The following is a 17,291-nucleotide window of genomic DNA, read 5'->3' as shown; positions in this document are numbered from 1 at the left end:
TGTTTGTTTGTTTCAAATAAGAATGTTACTTAAACTAAAATTTTACTTTGTTAAATTTTAAAATAGCAAATATTTCACTTCACAGAGAAAAGACCTTTAACTATAAATGTTTATTGGAAATAACACTGGTAAAAATTTTTAGTTGCAGCATAGTCAGTTAATTCATATAATTACTTACAATAAAGCATTGAGTTTCTGTCTGTGAGCTATTCCAGACCAAGAATGGGATTTATAGACATTGGAGGCTGAGCTGACTTGGTCTTAGAGGATCAACTCTATCTTACTATTTTGCTAAGTGTCATAGTGGGTAAAGTTGCTGGACTTGGGAGTGAGGAAGCCTTGAGTTCTAATCTTGTCTCATATATTTACTAGCTGTGGGCAAGTCATTTAATCTCTGAACCTCAATTGCTTCATCTGTAATATGGGGATAAGTATAGCACCTACCTATTATATATATATTTACATATACATATATATATATATATATATATGTATATATATGTAAAGAAACTCCTTTGCAAAACTTTAAGGACTTTAAAATGCTATCATTTCCATAATTTACTGATACTTACTGGTATAGAATATTAAGTAATAATGTTTACAGCTTTAATTTTATCTTAATAATTTCCTCCCTGCCACTTTTTTAGCTTGATAACAGACTACTACCTCTTCCAAACTGTGGAATTGGCTATCCTGTTTCTTCAACCTTTGCTTACAACAGTACGTTCCCTCATCCTGTAGCTTCGAAAAGCACTGTTCATCCAGTTTCTGGACCAAAGGTAGGTATTCTATTTCATTTACCAATGGAGATATTTTGTGTTTAATTTAAAAACAGAATCAAAGACTTTAGCACTTTTCTATATTTTAAACAGTTGATTGTTCTTTGCCTCCTCCAGGATAAATCATATAACTAGGAATTGGCAAATGTTGCTATAATTCTAAAATCTTATGACACCTTTCTACATTAGCTATCCCATGCAAAGAGAACTCTCAGCATAATGGGAATTGATCATATGACATTTTAAAATGTATTTATTCATTTGATATTTGGGTTAATGGAATAAATTAATAAGCTCACTATATGTTGGCAAAGAAAGGATGCTCCTTAAAGTAAATTCTGAAATTCTTTTTTATTTTATTTTTTTTATTTTTTACAAGGCAAATGGGGTGAAGTGGCTTGCCCAAGGCCACACAACTAGGTAATTATTAAATGTCTGAGGCCGGATTTGAAATCAGGTACTCCTGACTCCAGGGGCGGTGCTTTATCCACTGCGCCACCTAGCCACCCCAAAATTCTGAAATTCTTAAGTGATTTTTATCAAATCATTTTTCTTTTCAAAATGTACCTTTGAAATTTGGATTCATTATCTATGTTTTTTTGTTTTACACTGCAAATTTTCAGGAATTTAACATAATTTCCAAAAGTGTGACCAAAATATAACTAGAACCACCTGCTCAGAAGGATGTGAAAAGTGTGATCATAAAGTAATGAGATGGATTTTATTGTGTGACTTGTTGGGAGCAGAGGAATAAACAGAGCAGGGGTTGGTTTCATCCTATAGCAGCAGTCTTTTCAAGGTCAGTCAGTAAATCTCAGGCTAGAAGCTGTGATGAATTGTGTGTGGTTTTTTCCAAATAAAAATAAATTACTTAAATTAAAATTTTATTTAAAATTAAATATGGTAGTTATATACTTGACATATTAAAAGAAGCATAGGGATAAAATTTTAAGAATTTTTGACAGTTCTAAAAGTTTAAAGAAAGTAGAAAGTCCCAGAACCACAAAATTTCAGTCAAAAGGGACTTCAAAGACTAGTTCAATTCATATTTGAAAAAGTCAGTAATTATTATTAAGCAAAAGACAGACCTTCCCCTTGATGTAAGCACAATCTATTGAGGAAGGCAACAAGGAAATAAGTATAAGCAAGTATATAAGGTTTCAAAGGCAGAGGCTTTGTCATTTGATCATAGTGGAGGTTAGGGAGCCACTGGAATTTGAGTAGACAGTGACATGATTGAAACTTTGATTTAGAAAATCACTTTGATGACTAAGTGGAGGATGAACTTTATTAGGAGAGACTTGAGGCAGGCAGACCCACCAGCAGTCTATTGCAGTAGTCAGGTGTGAGGGACTTTTGCCAGCAAGGAGAAGATGACTCTTTGGGCTTATTTCCCCTGTAAAATTTTAGCCAGTTGTACTTAACTTTTCTTTGAACTCTGATATCTGCTATCTCATAGTCTGGTACACTGTCAGATTATGCCTAGTTTTCATCTTTTCTTTCACAAATTTTAAGAGGTAGTAATTAATCATTTTTCTTTAAGATTCTCATTTCTATAACCATTTCTTCCTTATTATTAGAATCAAAGCTTTAAAGTAGAATTTCCTTTTTTTAAAAAAAAGATACTTGTGCTTACTTCAGCAGCACATATACTAAAAAAAAATATAAAGAATGGCTCTTCTTTTGGTAGATAGACCTTAGTAGATAACTAAATAATTCAGGTCCCTCATTATACTGTGTTATGCTCTGTACTAAGTTTCTCAAATACCTCATTTGTCTTCTATCTTGGTAATCTGTAGGTGCTTCTTTGACAAAATTATTTGTTCCCTCTTCCATTGATCTTCATTGAAATGCTTTCATGATATTTCTCAGTTCTAGTTCCTGTATTTCCTTTCATGAATATGACTATTTAGTAAATAAATAGTGCTGTCCCAGCCCCTTTTACATATCTTGTTAGTTTCTCCCCTCTCCTCATCCCCCAATAAAATATCTTCATCCAGAACTCCTATTCCAACCATGAGTTTTCATCTTCCATGATGCTTTTGAGGTCAAATTTACCTCTTTGTATTAAGACCGCTAGCTTTGATGTCTATGGTGTTATAAGACAATACTCATTCACCTATTGTACCTAGGAACATGATAAAAGAAAATCATACTTTGTTAAAAAATAACATGTTTTTGCAATTCTTTAAAGCACTTAATTCATCTCCCACAGTAGTGTTGTGAGGTAGAGAGGTAGTAGATGCTAATGAAGTTCAGGTTGAGAGGTATTCAAGTGATTTATCCATTCATATTCTTGTTGTAGAAATTGGTTCTTAACCTGAACATTTTTAAGATCATACTTTTACTTTTAGTGACCAATAAAAATAACAAAAGGGTTGGGAAACTGGAGAAAATATTTTTTTGGAAGAAAATAGTAATAAGGAAATAATGATCTTTCCAATATAACCCATGAAGAAAGCATCCAGGTTTTTAGGAGGAAACTAAGAAAGAGAACTTGTAAAACCCATAAAAAAAAAGTTTGGTTTTAGCTTTGACCTCAACAATTTATCCTGTAGAATTCATCTACATTGGTCAAAGAGGAGTGAATAATGTTTACTGTGTAGAAATCCTGACATGTGTCAGGTGAACTATATTAGAGAAGAGATATTGGAGACATTTCAGTTTCATGGGGAAAATATTTTGTTCCCTCAGTAATTGAAGCATAGTGGTGACAACAGCCTAATGCTTGGATCATTGATGATCCAGTTTATATCTGGGGGTGATTGGCAGATAGAAATTTAAACACTATGTTTAATAACATCATCTTGGACTTCAGTTACAATTTATTAATAACTATTGTCATCTAATTTTGGTGATTCTAAATAAATATCCTTTACAGTCACACCTTTTATATGCAGCTGGGGGGACTATATCTTTATACTTTTATACTTTATTTTTATATGTTAAAAAAATGGATAAGCTTTAGTAAAAGACTAGTTGTAGTATTTTCTAGGAGGAAAAATAACTACACAATATACTATTAGATTTCACAGCTTTAAATGTATGAAATGTTTTTGTGTTTTACCAGGTTCAGTTTAACTTGCAATTTGCAAAAACAAATACTTCAGGAGACGTTCCTTCAGGAGGATCTATTAATGTACCTCGCTCAACTGATAAAGAAAAGTAAATACCTTCTTTATTTTATATAATTAAAATATTGCATATTGGCAGTTCTATTTTATAGTCAAATTGTTTTAGATTTACTATGGCAAGAATTTGAGAACTTAAATGTAAATAATACATGTCTCTTTAATGTTAATTGATTCTAGATTAACTGGAAATGGTTGAATAGTTTCCAAGTGCACATGTATGTGTATTGGGGGTGGGGAAGGGTGGTCAGGATCCAATCCTGAGATAGAGGAGTCATGTGACTGGTCCTGATCTCCTAAATGGATACACCAGGAACTAACTGATCAGATGAAGGGTAATAGGATTATCATTTCCCAACCTGCTACTTTCCTGGACTTATTTTTTCTTCTGAAAAGTTTCATTCTGCAAGATATAATCAATTCTGAAAGCAGTTTCCTCAGATTTTCCACCAGGACTTCATCCATATGTTCCTCCCACCCCAGCCTGTTCAGCTTCTTTTTTTTCTGCTGTCTTCTCCAGTTAGTATATGACCCCTCCTTGAGGACAGGGGCTATCTGACTTCTTTTTGGACCCTCAGCTTAGCATGATGCATGATATATAGGAGGCCCCAATAGATGTTTGCTGTTTGACTCTGAGAGCAGAGGAATCTTCATTGGGAGAAGCCAAAAGGAATGGAAAACTCTTGTGAGAAGGTTGCTACTGGCTAGTAAGAGACATCTTTACAGAGTAAGATGGCTGCAGGGGCCTGATGGACTGGAATGAAAGATTTTCATAGTTCTACTATCCTATCTGCATGGGATCATCCTCCATTAATAATATCATAACTTATCTAAAGTCTTCACAAGGATCCTTAATCTGACAGTCTTCCTCTAGCTATTTTTTCCATTTCTTATTATTACAATGCCCAGGCTATACCTTTTTTTTATCTCTTGTTGCAGTATGATAGGTTGTGCTTGAGGAAACATCACAAGTGTGACGAGGTACATTCAGTGATGGGTGAATTTCTGCCTATTGCTGAGCAGCTAATCATTTTTTGACTTAATGATTTCATCCTTTAAAAGACAGAGGCACTAACAAGGGGAACTTATTTTGATCCTAAGGCTTTTTGAGAAGGAAGACTAGGACAGAAGGGAGAAATATTTCTTTTTCCAGGACTTATTTTGGTGTGCTAAATTTGAGAAAATAGGAAGAAACATTTTCATAAACAGAGATCTGAATAAGAAACTTGAATTTCTATATAATTTATTTTTTAAAAATATAGATTTAGCATATTTTTCCAAAGCTTTCCCTTTTTTTCCTTTCTCTCTGAACTTTTCTTCTGGCATTGTCACTAACAAGCAAAAATACATTCATATATCATGAATTGTTCAGCCATACCTTAATTGATAGGCACCAGCTCTTTGATATAACAATTGCTAACTCTGGGGTGGGCAGGCTAGTCTTAACTGAAGCAGTAAGATTTCTTGAGGGGGAAAAGCAAGTCAAATCACAACCACTTCCTTTTAGACCCTTAAACTTCTCACTATTAAAATTCTTGGTAGAATCAAATGAGTCATTATCAGAAATAGATGGGTTTTTTTTTCCCATAAAAATTGCAAAATTTATTATCATCTACTTTGATCACTTAACCTAAGGATTTTGGGACCACCCTTTTCATCTTATACCTATACAATGTTGTTTCCTCCATTAGAACAAGCTTCTTGAGAGTAGGGACTGTTTTGTTATAGTAGTGTTTTGAGTAAATATGATACAAGTACTTTGTATAAATATTTTCTATGTAGGGCCTTCCTCCCCGTTTTTTGGAATGTGTCAAGTAGTGGTACTGCTGAGGATGGGGATAATTTGAGAATTCAGAAAGCATTAGTCAGTTCACCTTTTACCTGGTATAGGATTGCACAGTTCTCTTGATTTCTCTGTATCATTGGACACTGTAAGAAAAAAGTATGAGCATTTAAAAAAATGCTTTGGCAAATCTTACCAGGCTGCTCTCATATTTAAGGATTAAAGGAAAGAAAAAGGTTGAATTCCTTTAAAAGTTTGCCGTAGGGGCAGCTAGGTGGCGTAGTGGATAAAGCACCTGCCTTGGAGTCAGGAGTACCTGGGTTCAAATCTGGTCTCAGACACTTAATAATTACCTAGCTTGTGTGGCCTTGGGCAAGCCACTTAACCCCATTTGCCTTGCAAAAAAAAAAAAAAAACCTAAAAAAAAAGTTTGCCCTAGAGGTATCCCAAATACTAGTTTTACTCACATTCATTTTATGAGTATATACTATACAATATTTACAACAAAGAACATTCTAACATTTGGCATCATTATTCATGTTCTGTCCCCAGTTGTGGGTTTTCCCCCACAAGGTTCTGTTTTGGAAATCTTATTTTCTAGCTGTATATCTGATATGTTGTGTTTATCACCTCTCCTGAGCCCAGTATGAGACTTGGAGAAGAATTTGGATGAGCCAATTTAATTGTGTTTAAATATTTTGAGGGATTGATATGTGGAAGGATTGAATTTATCCCACTTTGCCCTTCAGCAATGAGAGGAAGTTGCAAAGACATCCACTTTAGCTCACTCTAAGGAAAAAGTTCCCAACAGCTTTCTGTAGTTGAAATAGATGCACTTGCAGGTTTTCAAGTCAAAGCTGTATAGCCAGTCATCCTGTTGTACAGGATAGATAGACCCCGAGGACCCTTCTGACTTAGAAGCAATGGCCAGGATTTAGTAAATGTTGTTTTCCTCTGGCATGTTTGGTTCATTATAGAACTGGTCTCATAACTAGTTTTGTTACATAATAGCCTGTGTCTATTCAATTGGTTTAATCAAGTATCTGTTCACTAGGCTGTGGTCAGCTCCTTGTAGATATTAAAGGTTCATCTTTTGTAGAAAGGTAGTATTAATGATTACCTTGTTGATGTCATTTTTCATCATTTGCTATTTTCTAGCCTATCATATAAAATCATCTCTTAACTCATCTAAAACCATATTTTAACAGAATTCAGACTTAAGTTACTGAACTTTATTGGATTTTTACTAAGGAATAATCTGTTTAAGGAAAAAAAATTGAAGTACTTTTTTTCCCTTTGATAAGTGGTGAAATTTTGAGCCTGGAATCCAAATATTTGAAGAAAAGGGAAGATAGCATTCCATTACGAGGGCTTAGTCAAAACCTGTTTAGTAATCCAGGTAAGAATCTTCTCAATTATGTCTAAATTAAATTTCTTTATAGTCTAATTTAAAACTTCACATATGTATGAAGTCTAAGAGTATTTGTTTTCCATTTTACAGAACATCAGAAGGATGGCTGTTTAACAACCTTACAAGCTTCATCGAAACCTGTAGTACTGCCTCCTGTAGCTTCAGCATATTTTCCTGGACAGTGACCAAAACTTCAGTTTTCCTATGTGAAGTATGAGAGAATGGCACTGGTTCTGGTTGAAGATCAACTCTTCAACATATAAACACAACCAACATGAATAAGATAACTTTGAGTTAGGTGATGACTGATGGTTTAGTGTTTTAATCCCAGGAGAATTTATCTTGGCTACATGTGGAAAATATTATGGGAGTAAGAACTAAACTTCAGTTTTGATCTTGGGCTAGATTTCCCAGGTGATGGAATTTTTAGTGCCTTCTGCGTTGGTACCATTTTGAGGGTAGTAGTTGCCTATGTATTTCACTGAAATTATTATGAAAGGCCATTATCCTTTTAAGGGAAAGTAATTTTAAGATAAAACCAAAGAGTGCTGATGTTTCCCCCATGGGGTACCTTATCTGGAAATTGAATAAGAAAAATTCTTTGTTTGGTTGTCTACTGATTTTTCTAATAGAAAATTTAGTTTTATATATGATTTCATAAAGTGTTAAATTGGAATATTGTTCTAATTAACAAATTAACTTCCTTACTAAGAAATCAATGTAATTCTTACAAGTGCAAAATATTTTTTTTGATTCGTGACTCCCTTGAAACCTAGCTAGTGATGTTACCATACCTGTTTTTTAACCTACTTGTTTAGACAGTGTTGCAAAGCTAACAACCAAATTAGGCTGAAATGTTGTCTAAACTGAGTAATTTCAAAACACATTCTGTACAAGTTTTTTTTTAATTTGAAATTTTTTTATCAAGAGGCCCTTTGTCTAAATTTAGTAGCCGTGCAAAATTTAGAAACTGAGTTTTGCCCTGAGCTTTAATATAAATGTTCAATAAGCCAAGAAAAATTTAACAGTGAAATTTTACATGCAGTACTATAGACTGTGAGCACAATTAATTGCCACAAAGTATCTCAGCATATTTTGAATGGTAATTCTTTTCTTTAAAAAAAGTCTTGGGACTGTAATTTATTTATATTTCCTTTTCCCTTCTCCAGTTTTGTTTTCTCTTTGCAGTTAATTCTTTAGATAATTTGTACATAACTGATAAATTTTTAATTTTTAAACATGAAGGTTCAAAGTATAGATTACAATGACTTGAATGAAATGTGAATTATGAAGTTGTAAATACTGTATAGTATATCTATTTATAAACTGAATGTGAGCTTTGGGTAGTAAAAATTAGTATTTTGTTTATAAAGGAAATCAACTTTTTTCTTCCCCTTAACACTTAATGTCAAAGCAACCTAGTAAGATTTACCAAAGCATTTTTTAAGTGCTCATATTACTTGCTAGGAATTTGCAAATTTGCCATCTACTCTGTTCTACCTCTTAAACTCTTCAGTTGTTGTGCAGTGCAAAAGTTGTACAGTTGTTTGTAATCAATGTTATATCTTTAGTGTTAACAGAAATATTAAAATGGTTTTTGGTCATTGGTTTTTATGATGTCCCAAGTTTATTGAAAATGGCCAAGGCAAGCTTTTAAAGGGAAATGAAGTTATAAAACTTTTCAGCATTTTCTCTTCATAGAAATAAACACATCTATATAATACAAACACATTTGTTAGAGAAAATGCTGAAAAATATGGGTCAAAGTTTTTAAAAACCAAAAGCAATAACCACAGACAAGAAAATCATTTTAAACTATACAATATTTTATACACAATTTATATACAAAGTAACATTTCTTAAATAATATAACTGGACACAAAAATATACACTTTAGAGAAATTCACATCAGTAATTATTATTATATAAAGCTCTCTTTTAGGGTCCTGAAAATTTAGGACAAGCTAATGCTTTGTAAAGTGTTACTTATGACAATCCTGAAAGGCCACTATATCAAAGATATCACATTGACATTTTCAAGACTATCCATTTATTGTATAATTTATAGTTTCTGTATGTATTCAAGTGTTGAGGACCTTGTGATTATGCAAACATGAAAACAGTGGTATATTTTTGAAAACTTTTTGGAACGCTGTGCTTGAGTCAGTAGGCTCTAAACACCCACCCATTTAAATACCAAATGGTCTGATAACTATTTCATAAAATGCCCCACCTCCCCCCAATGCACTTATATATTTCTTCAAAAATTACTGTTCTGCAAGCAAGCTTAAAACATGATTCTGTATTTAGTAAAAAATAAAATTAAAAAAAGTAAAAAATGTTTTGCCGTTTCCTTACTTAGTGCATAAGGCTTTGAATTACCTGACCCAAGATTTTATAACATTAAAATAATTGGGTCTACAACTATGCTACCTACAAGTGTCTCACTGAGACTTAGCATAAATAGAATTAAAGCTCAACACCTTAAGGAAATGGATGCAAAGGCATATATGCCATGGAGACGACTATTCAAGGACAACTATTTCCTTTTTTCCAGATCTAAACTTTAAGGCTTTATAATAAAGTTTAGTGGCAAAAGATCAGTGTGAAACAAGACTCTTAAGAAAAAATGACATCTTTGGAGAATTGCTCAATTCTATTTTTCATGCAGAGAAGTTTAAGACAACTGTATGAAATGAAATTTGGATGAAAATGGAATATGCATCCAGAACTGCAGGTGAAAAACCAAGAAATAGGAGCTGACAAAAGTTTTTATGTCTGTTGTCATACATTTGTGTCCTGGAGCAATGGTTCTTTGGCTTCCCCAGGAGCCTGAGGACTGTGAGGATGGTTGTGACCACCACAATGTTTTTTCCAATTGCCAGCTCTTACATTTAAGTTGGTATGTTCTGGGATAAACAAGGCAACAAGTAGAGCCAGGAGAACAGAGCAGGCTCCAAAGAGAAACGGGGGACCAGGAATGATGGAATTCTGTGGAAAGAAAAAAATAATTAGGAAAATCTCATCTGTTCCTAAATTTCTTTCATAGGAATAAGAAAGATTGCTATTCCTAGATCTGTTCTAAGAATGTACTTTCTTCCCCTTAGCCATTCTTCTTAAGTTTGGCTTTGAAGTGTTGATATAAAAATATTTTCTGATAAATTATAAAAATTTTTGCCCGAAAGAAATATTGAGCTATAATTTATAGATTTTGGAACAATCTGTTTACCCTGGAAAAAATAAGATTATGATATCACTAAAATTATTTTTCACCCAGGATCTTATCTGAAGGTGGGATTCTTGTTATAACTTTTGTGTTTCACGTTAGGGAGAAGATTAAGAAAGTCTTGGAGGGAGGGAATGGTGGAGTTGAGGGAAGAAGTTTAGAAGGATCCAAATTATTTGAACTGCAGAAGGATACCAAATTTTTCAAAGCAGGCAAAGGAATGTCAGTATTTCTATGTTTGGAAATAAAGCATAACTGCTAAGAAAAGTAGTGTCTACAAAAGAAACCTGTATAATATATAGTCCTGTATAATATATAGTCCTCCCTTTTAGGTCTATAATAACTAAGAATCTGTACTATAGTATGTTATTTTTCCACTTACAGTCAAACTAACAAATTTTTTTTGTCATCTCAAATCTAGAGTTCACTTGTCAAGTACTAGGAAACATGGAAATTGAAGTCATGACCTGTTTTTCAATAAGATGAAATGTATAAATCAAGTCACCACAGTGCAAATGGCTTTCTGATAAAATTCAGTCTTGTATACATAATTGGCTTAATTTGGTAGGAAATCTATTCTAAGTAGCATGTAGTAATGAATTTCTAATATTCTATTTGATCAGAAAATAAAGTTTCTTACATGGAACGTAAATAAACTTTCTTTTAATATGTCCATAGTGCAGCCTAAGGAAATTTTTATATTAGAGTTGAACCAGAAGAAGAAAATACCTCCTGTGTGTGGTGCTGAGAGCCTTGGTTTGTTCCTAAATCTGTTTCTGCCATTTGCAGTTCATTCAGTTCTACATGGAATATGTAGAATATAAATCCATAAAGAGCTGGTCCCAACCCATTACACAATCCTCGGATTCCTGTTATCATCCCTTGAACAACACCTAAGAGGTAAAGAACACATTGCTTTTACTGAAAATTCAACCATTTCTTTGCTGCAGTTACAGTCCTGAAATCAAGCAGAGGGAGAAAGAAAAATGCGCGTGTGCGTACACACACACACACACACACACACACACTGTTCATGAGAATAAAAGATAGGTAGGTGTGTATCTGAATTGGGAAAAAGGGTCAGAGCTCTAGCCTTGTGTGGACAAGTACATGGAAGCCGGTGGTGAAACTAGAGGGGTTCACACTAGATCTGTGCAAAGAGGACCCAGTGGTCAAGACTTAGGGATCCAGGCAATGAATAACTGCGTTAAGAATCAGGAAGAAAAGCATGGGGTGTGCTCGGCTAGCAAATGCCTCCCAACAAAGTCACAAAAAGACCGGGTGAAATGGGCTACAGAGCAAGGTTATCAGAACATCCAAGACCTTAAGCTTTATTTGAAGCTCTCCCACCCCACATTACAGGAGTTATTTGTTAAGTTATTTTCCTTTTCTCCCTAACCAGCCACAAATGCCATTTTAATTAAGACAGGACTTCTCTTCAACTTTTTTACTGACTGGAAAAAAAGCAGTTTGTTAGATTTCTCAATCTCAGAGAAATTAAGAGTATTCTGGCTCTCCAGGATTTCCCCATAACTCCTCCAGAAAGTACACAGAACATGTGGCACCTCTAACCTTTGTGCTCTTTTAAAGGCTAACCTTCTGATCTCTCTCTCCTTCCTGAAAGGCATCAAGTCCCTAAGGAGCCAAACCTAGAAAGGTTTCCTCCTGCCCAAGGGACCTGTGGGGAGAGCACAGCAGGAGCCCATTCAAGACAGTTTAATGGAAAGCTGGAGGCAGTAGGAACAGAAACTGCCCAAGCAGCAAGTCCTAGAGCAGGGGATTGATAAGACTGAGCTATCCAAGAGAGGTTCAGTCTTATGAGGAGCCTCACCAGAAATGAATTTCAAGATGACTCTACAGAGAGAAAATGGACAAGGTCCTCTAGTTCTTGGGTTCCCTGCACATGGCATCTTGAACTTTGAAATCATTATTTCAGCCATTAACTCATCTGGTCCTCAGTGCAAACTTCTTGCTCTGGAATGTCCTTCCTCCAGGTCAATCCCCTTCTCCCACCTGTTGAGCGCCCTCCTGAGGACAGAGAGCTGAGTCTAGACTCAGAAAAATCTTGAGTCTAAATCTTGACTCAAATATTTCCTAGCTGTTTAATCCTAAGCAAGTTGCCTAACCTCTGTCTGCCTGGTTTCCACTATTGTACTATGAAGTAATATGTCCTTCCAGATTTTATAGATCAAATGAAATATTTATTGATGATATTGGTTCTTTGTTCTCAAAGAAGACCATCACATCTTGGGAGGTGATACCTTGACAAGTAAACTGGATTTGAGTGAGGGGAGCTATGCTAAGTCACCAGCCTCACTGTCTCTTCCAGAGTCTCTGGGTCCCGTGACCAGAGATGAATCAGGAAGATTGAAGATGGTCCTGGATGTGAGGCAATCAGTAAAATGACTTAACCCAAGGTCACACAGCTTGTGCCACATTTGAACTCAGGTCCTCCTGACTTTAGGGTAGGTAATCTACCCACCTAGGTACCATTTAATAAAGCAGTAGGAATGATATAAATGCTTACTCACTTCACTTTTTCTTCCCCACCATTAGCTACAGCTTTCCAATCAATTCTGCTCCCAAACTCTATTAGTTCCCTTTTTACTCTAATCTTCCTCAATTAAAATGCAAGTTCCCTGCCTTGAGGGAACTTGCATTTTAATTGAGGAAGATTAGAGTATTTTAGATTGGAGCATTTTATTTGTACTTGTATATCTGGTATCAAAAGGCAGTCTTTTAAACCAAATTCCACTTAAGGATTTTCTTTGTTCTGGGTATCAACTGAAATTTATGTATGCAACACTTTTCATTTTGCAAAATGCTTTTGCATAGCTTTTCCTTTGAACCTCACTACAGCCCAGTGAAATCAGTATGGAGGATAAAAGAGGCTAAGAGAATAAAAGAGGCTAAGAGAAGCTAGAGAACTTTCTAATGGTCACAAAACAGACAGCAGCAGGACCTGGGGCCTGAAGTTTGAAGTCTCCCAACAACAAAATGGTTACCACAAGCCCCCCCCATTATCATAAAGTCAAATATCCTCAAATTTTTAATCTCTTCTAAAAGTCTCAGTCTCCATTCTCAATATATCCTATATTATTCTTGCCAGATTTTGTTAAATTTGTATATACTCAGACATCAAAAAGAGCAAAGCATGAAATTCTCTGAAAGTTATGAGCAGTTGTGTTATATACCCTTAAACTACACTGTTTCATAAAAACAAAAAGGTAAAATATATCTTGAGTACTGATCTTTGAAAATGCATAATCATATTTTGATAACCAATCTTTCTCAATCAGAAATGGAGTTGGGGAGTAATCTCTCACCAAGAGGTCTGTATACTAAAAATATGAAGGCAAATTAAATATTGGGCCAACAGTTATCCTTTCTCTATATTGAAAAATGTGTCAAATAATAATGAGGTATACTCAAATAGCAGATAGCAAGCCTCTCTTTGAATAACTACACCATGGGCTCCCATCATACCCTGTTGATCAGCATCAGCAGTCCGTGAAACGAGGGCACTGACAGCTGGGAAGGTGATACTGGACATGGCAGCCACTGCCCCAGCAGCCCACATCATCCTGTGAGCAAAAGAGCAGAAGGCAAAAGCCAGAATAAAATCAGCAAATTTGATTTTTTTTGGTTCATTCCTGCAACTGGGTCATTTTTAGTGGGGCTTGGGGGAGGAGACAATTTGGTCTGTTATAGAATATATTGACACGTTTCTGAATACTACTCTGAAACCAGAAGGACCATCAACTAATCCTGTTTTTCAAGGTGTTCATTCTATTCTGTGTCAGTCTGAAGACACCAGTAAGTAAAAGTTAGCTAATTTTAGGGAAATCGTTGAGTTATTTAAGAGAAATTTTAATGAAGAGCTATCTAGGATGCCAAGGAATATTGTCTGATATTTAAAAAACCTTGAAGCTTACAAAATCCATACTCCAGGCCCCTTTTAAAAATAAATTCAAACACCCCACCCCCACACAAAACCTGACTAATGCAAATATAAAAAAAATAAATTTTAAGTCAAAAGATCAGCTGTACTGAAACATCAGGGCAGATCATGGGTCAAGTCCCCTGATACCTGGGCATAATGGCGTTTGTGGGCATCTTGACACCAGCATCATGGTCACCTCACTGCAGGAAACCAGACTGTGGCAAGAAAAGCTGAGAAGGAGGGTCATGGAAGTAAGATCAAAACAACTGGACTTTTCTCACTCATTTCCTGGTTTGCCACCAGTAAAGAACACTGGGGTTAATCAATTCTTTTTTTCTAAACAGAAAAAACAATGATCAATAAAACTAACTTTTAAGTAAGTCCTTGTTGTTAAGGGATCTTGTAAAACACGCTATTAAGGGTGTTTTTTTAAGCTACCATGTCAAACTAAGCTACTATTTAAAGTCCAGAAGAGTCATTGATCTTAAAGCAAGCTTGAAGGCTCAGCCAATTAATTAATTATCTGGGAAATAGGAACTTTCCCCTCAAACTGATTCTATAGAAAACTCAAATGAAACAAGGTACAAGATTCTCACCCATTTGGAGACAAAATAACATAGTAGGAAATACTTGAATAAGTTTCCATGTGAGACAAGATACACTTAACAATAAAATCAAAAGTACTGATATATATATGTATACATACCAAGGCTCTGAACCGAAGCCGTACCATGCCAGCTGCAATATTTGAAATCCTAGACCCAGTAAGATGGTGTTCTTGTTTCCAATTGACCTCATAAGTAAACTCAATATTATGGTCTGTAAGAATAAAAAAAAAAAATGAAACTATTTTGAGCTGCTGAATACTTTTAATGATCTCACCAGTCTTATCTTTGGTTTGCATTTCTAGCAATAACTTATCCTGAAATCATATTGTGTTGTAGAGCCAGGGAGAAAAGTTTCTTGTTTTTTAACCATTATGGATTAAGAGGAAAGCCAGACAAACGTTTCATGTTTGCTATGTCACACTTTTTACTTCACAGATTATTGTTCATTGGCTTCTAAATCAAGCCTCTAACCAAAGTAGTCTATTGAATAAGAAGCTAATCCTAGGAGTGGAAATGAAAAAAAACAACTAAAAAATAAATAAAAAATAACAGAAATGGAACATAATGGGGCACCCATGTAAAATGGAACGTCACAATTTAGTCACTGTTAGCATTTTAACCACTTAAGAGGAATACATTTTGAAACTGAATTGCAAAGTGGAGATAATACTTTATATTGCAGAACGAAATGAATATCTTTTATGTTGTAGAACTTTAAAGATGTAAAGTACTTTAACATGTTATAGAAACTTTTATGACCTAGACCAGGCAGATGCTCTCACCTGAAAAATGGAAACACATGTAGAGGATATCATACATATTGAAACAAATAATTTAGAAGCTTTTTACTGAAGAGGAAACTCGTGCCCAGGTTCATAAAGGAAATGACTTCTAAGTCATCTACTGTTCCTTCATTACATGAGGTGCTTAACATTTTATAGGAAGGATACTGAAAATTTGGAACTGAGATAATCACAATACTAGAGAGCACGGCATCCCATGGTAAAGAAAGGTGGAGTGGGGAATGGGAATAGGGATAAGGGAGAGAAAGGCAAGTACTAGCAGAACTATCATATGAAGGTGCAAAGAGATAGTTTGAATAATGGGGGGGAAGGGAGGTAGAATAGAATGGGAGAGAAGAAAAAATACTCAATGTGAAGTTGATGGACCTTGATCAAAGGCTGATTCTGTCACCTGGGTGAGGCTAAGCAAATCACTTAATCTGGAGCTCAGATTGATGTTCTTTGAAATGAAGAGGTTGGAACAGATCAATAGTTCCCATCCTTTGAGCTACAAACCCCTAGAGTAATACTCAAGAAATAAGTCACTGCAAGATGTCTGTAAATTCATAAAGACATCAGCAGTAACTAGGTGGTACAGTGGATAAAAAAAAAAGCATGAGACTTGTGTCAGGAAGAACCAAGTTCAAATTCTGCCTCAGGTATTACCTGGGTGACTGGTCAAGTCACTTAACCTTCCTCATCTATTAAAAAAAAAGATGCTGATGGCACCTTCACGTGACTGTTGTGGATAATCATCATAAAGTGTGTTAAAGTCTTAAAGAGCTCTATAAAATGCTATGATATTGCACTGCTAGAAATTTGTCATAAAAGTTTTATTACTTTTTCAATATCTGATGAATTAAATGCAAATTAACTTAGAAACAGTAGTTGTTGGTTCTTCATTCTCGAAGATCCTGATCTCAGGAAGGTGACTTGGATGCGAGTAAGAAGGAGCTAAGCTAAGTCAGACTGGACATGACTGGGAGGTCCTAGAAAACTCCAACTCTGCGATTTCACTTGCAACATCCTCAGGAGCCAAACTGAAACCTGTCAGTTTTTTAGCTGGTCCCTAGAGCCAAATTTTAAATTGGATTATTCTTGTTAACTATAGACACCCAGGTCTGAGACTAAATTTTAGGCTTTCCAACTCTTAATCTCTATCAATAAATGTAAGGTCTTATACAAATAAAAAAGGAAGAACACAATAAAAGTCTAGATTCCTTATCCTGAAATTGGTCTTCCTCTTCAATGAGTTAGTAAACAGTGACAGAAATATAAATTGCTCACTTCTAGATAAGGTTAATCAACTATATGAGCAAAGTTACACATAACATTGCTTTTTCTCTATCATGTGACTTGTTAAATCCTATGAGTGTCACTTAATGACACTCACTGCCTATAATTTTAGAAAAAATCCAAGGCTGGGCTTTTCAAACTCAATTACCTTGCTTTTAAGAGAATCACTTTTTCCACTCTTGAACCATTTTGGGGCAACTTAAAACTAAGTCTTTTAAAACAAAGAAACAAAAAAATCGCTTTAAATAAGTAGTTAAGATGTTTTTTCCCCCAGAAGACACCCATCCTTTCCCATGGTGATCAAGAATCATAGATTTAGAGCTGGAAAGGAT

The 17,291-nt window shown here is 34.9% G+C and overlaps 2 protein-coding genes across 5 annotated transcripts in view; one reads left to right on the top strand and one right to left on the bottom strand.

Moving 5' to 3' along the window:
• Positions 1-12,133, top strand: part of SASS6 (SAS-6 centriolar assembly protein) — a 35,996-nt gene extending 23,863 nt beyond the window's left edge. The window contains exons 14-17 of the mRNA XM_074188249.1: positions 648-779; positions 3,850-3,944; positions 6,998-7,092; positions 7,195-12,133. Of these exons, the coding sequence (XP_074044350.1) occupies positions 648-779; positions 3,850-3,944; positions 6,998-7,092; positions 7,195-7,289 (417 nt within the window). The 3' untranslated portion in view covers positions 7,290-12,133. The remainder of the gene's footprint in view (positions 1-647; positions 780-3,849; positions 3,945-6,997; positions 7,093-7,194) is intronic.
• The window catches only part of MFSD14A (major facilitator superfamily domain containing 14A), a 41,690-nt gene continuing 33,308 nt past the window's right edge, over positions 8,910-17,291 (bottom strand). For 3 of the 4 annotated variants that reach the window (XM_074188253.1, XM_074188250.1, XM_074188252.1), the window contains exons 9-12: positions 14,980-15,092; positions 13,817-13,914; positions 11,060-11,223; positions 9,742-10,095 (exon numbers count right to left, since the gene is read on the bottom strand). In XM_074188253.1, coding sequence (XP_074044354.1) covers positions 9,889-10,095; positions 11,060-11,223; positions 13,817-13,914; positions 14,980-15,092 — 582 coding nt within the window. In that variant the 3' untranslated portion in view covers positions 9,742-9,888. Of the gene's footprint in view, positions 10,096-11,059; positions 11,224-13,816; positions 13,915-14,979; positions 15,093-17,291 lie in introns of all 4 variants that reach the window. The other variant, XM_074188251.1, reaches the window with a different exon arrangement.

Source organism: Macrotis lagotis, chromosome 5, assembly GCF_037893015.1.
Source record: "Macrotis lagotis isolate mMagLag1 chromosome 5, bilby.v1.9.chrom.fasta, whole genome shotgun sequence".
Classification (NCBI taxonomy): domain Eukaryota; kingdom Metazoa; phylum Chordata; class Mammalia; order Peramelemorphia; family Peramelidae; genus Macrotis; species Macrotis lagotis.
This window is presented reverse-complemented; position numbering and strand designations above follow the sequence as displayed.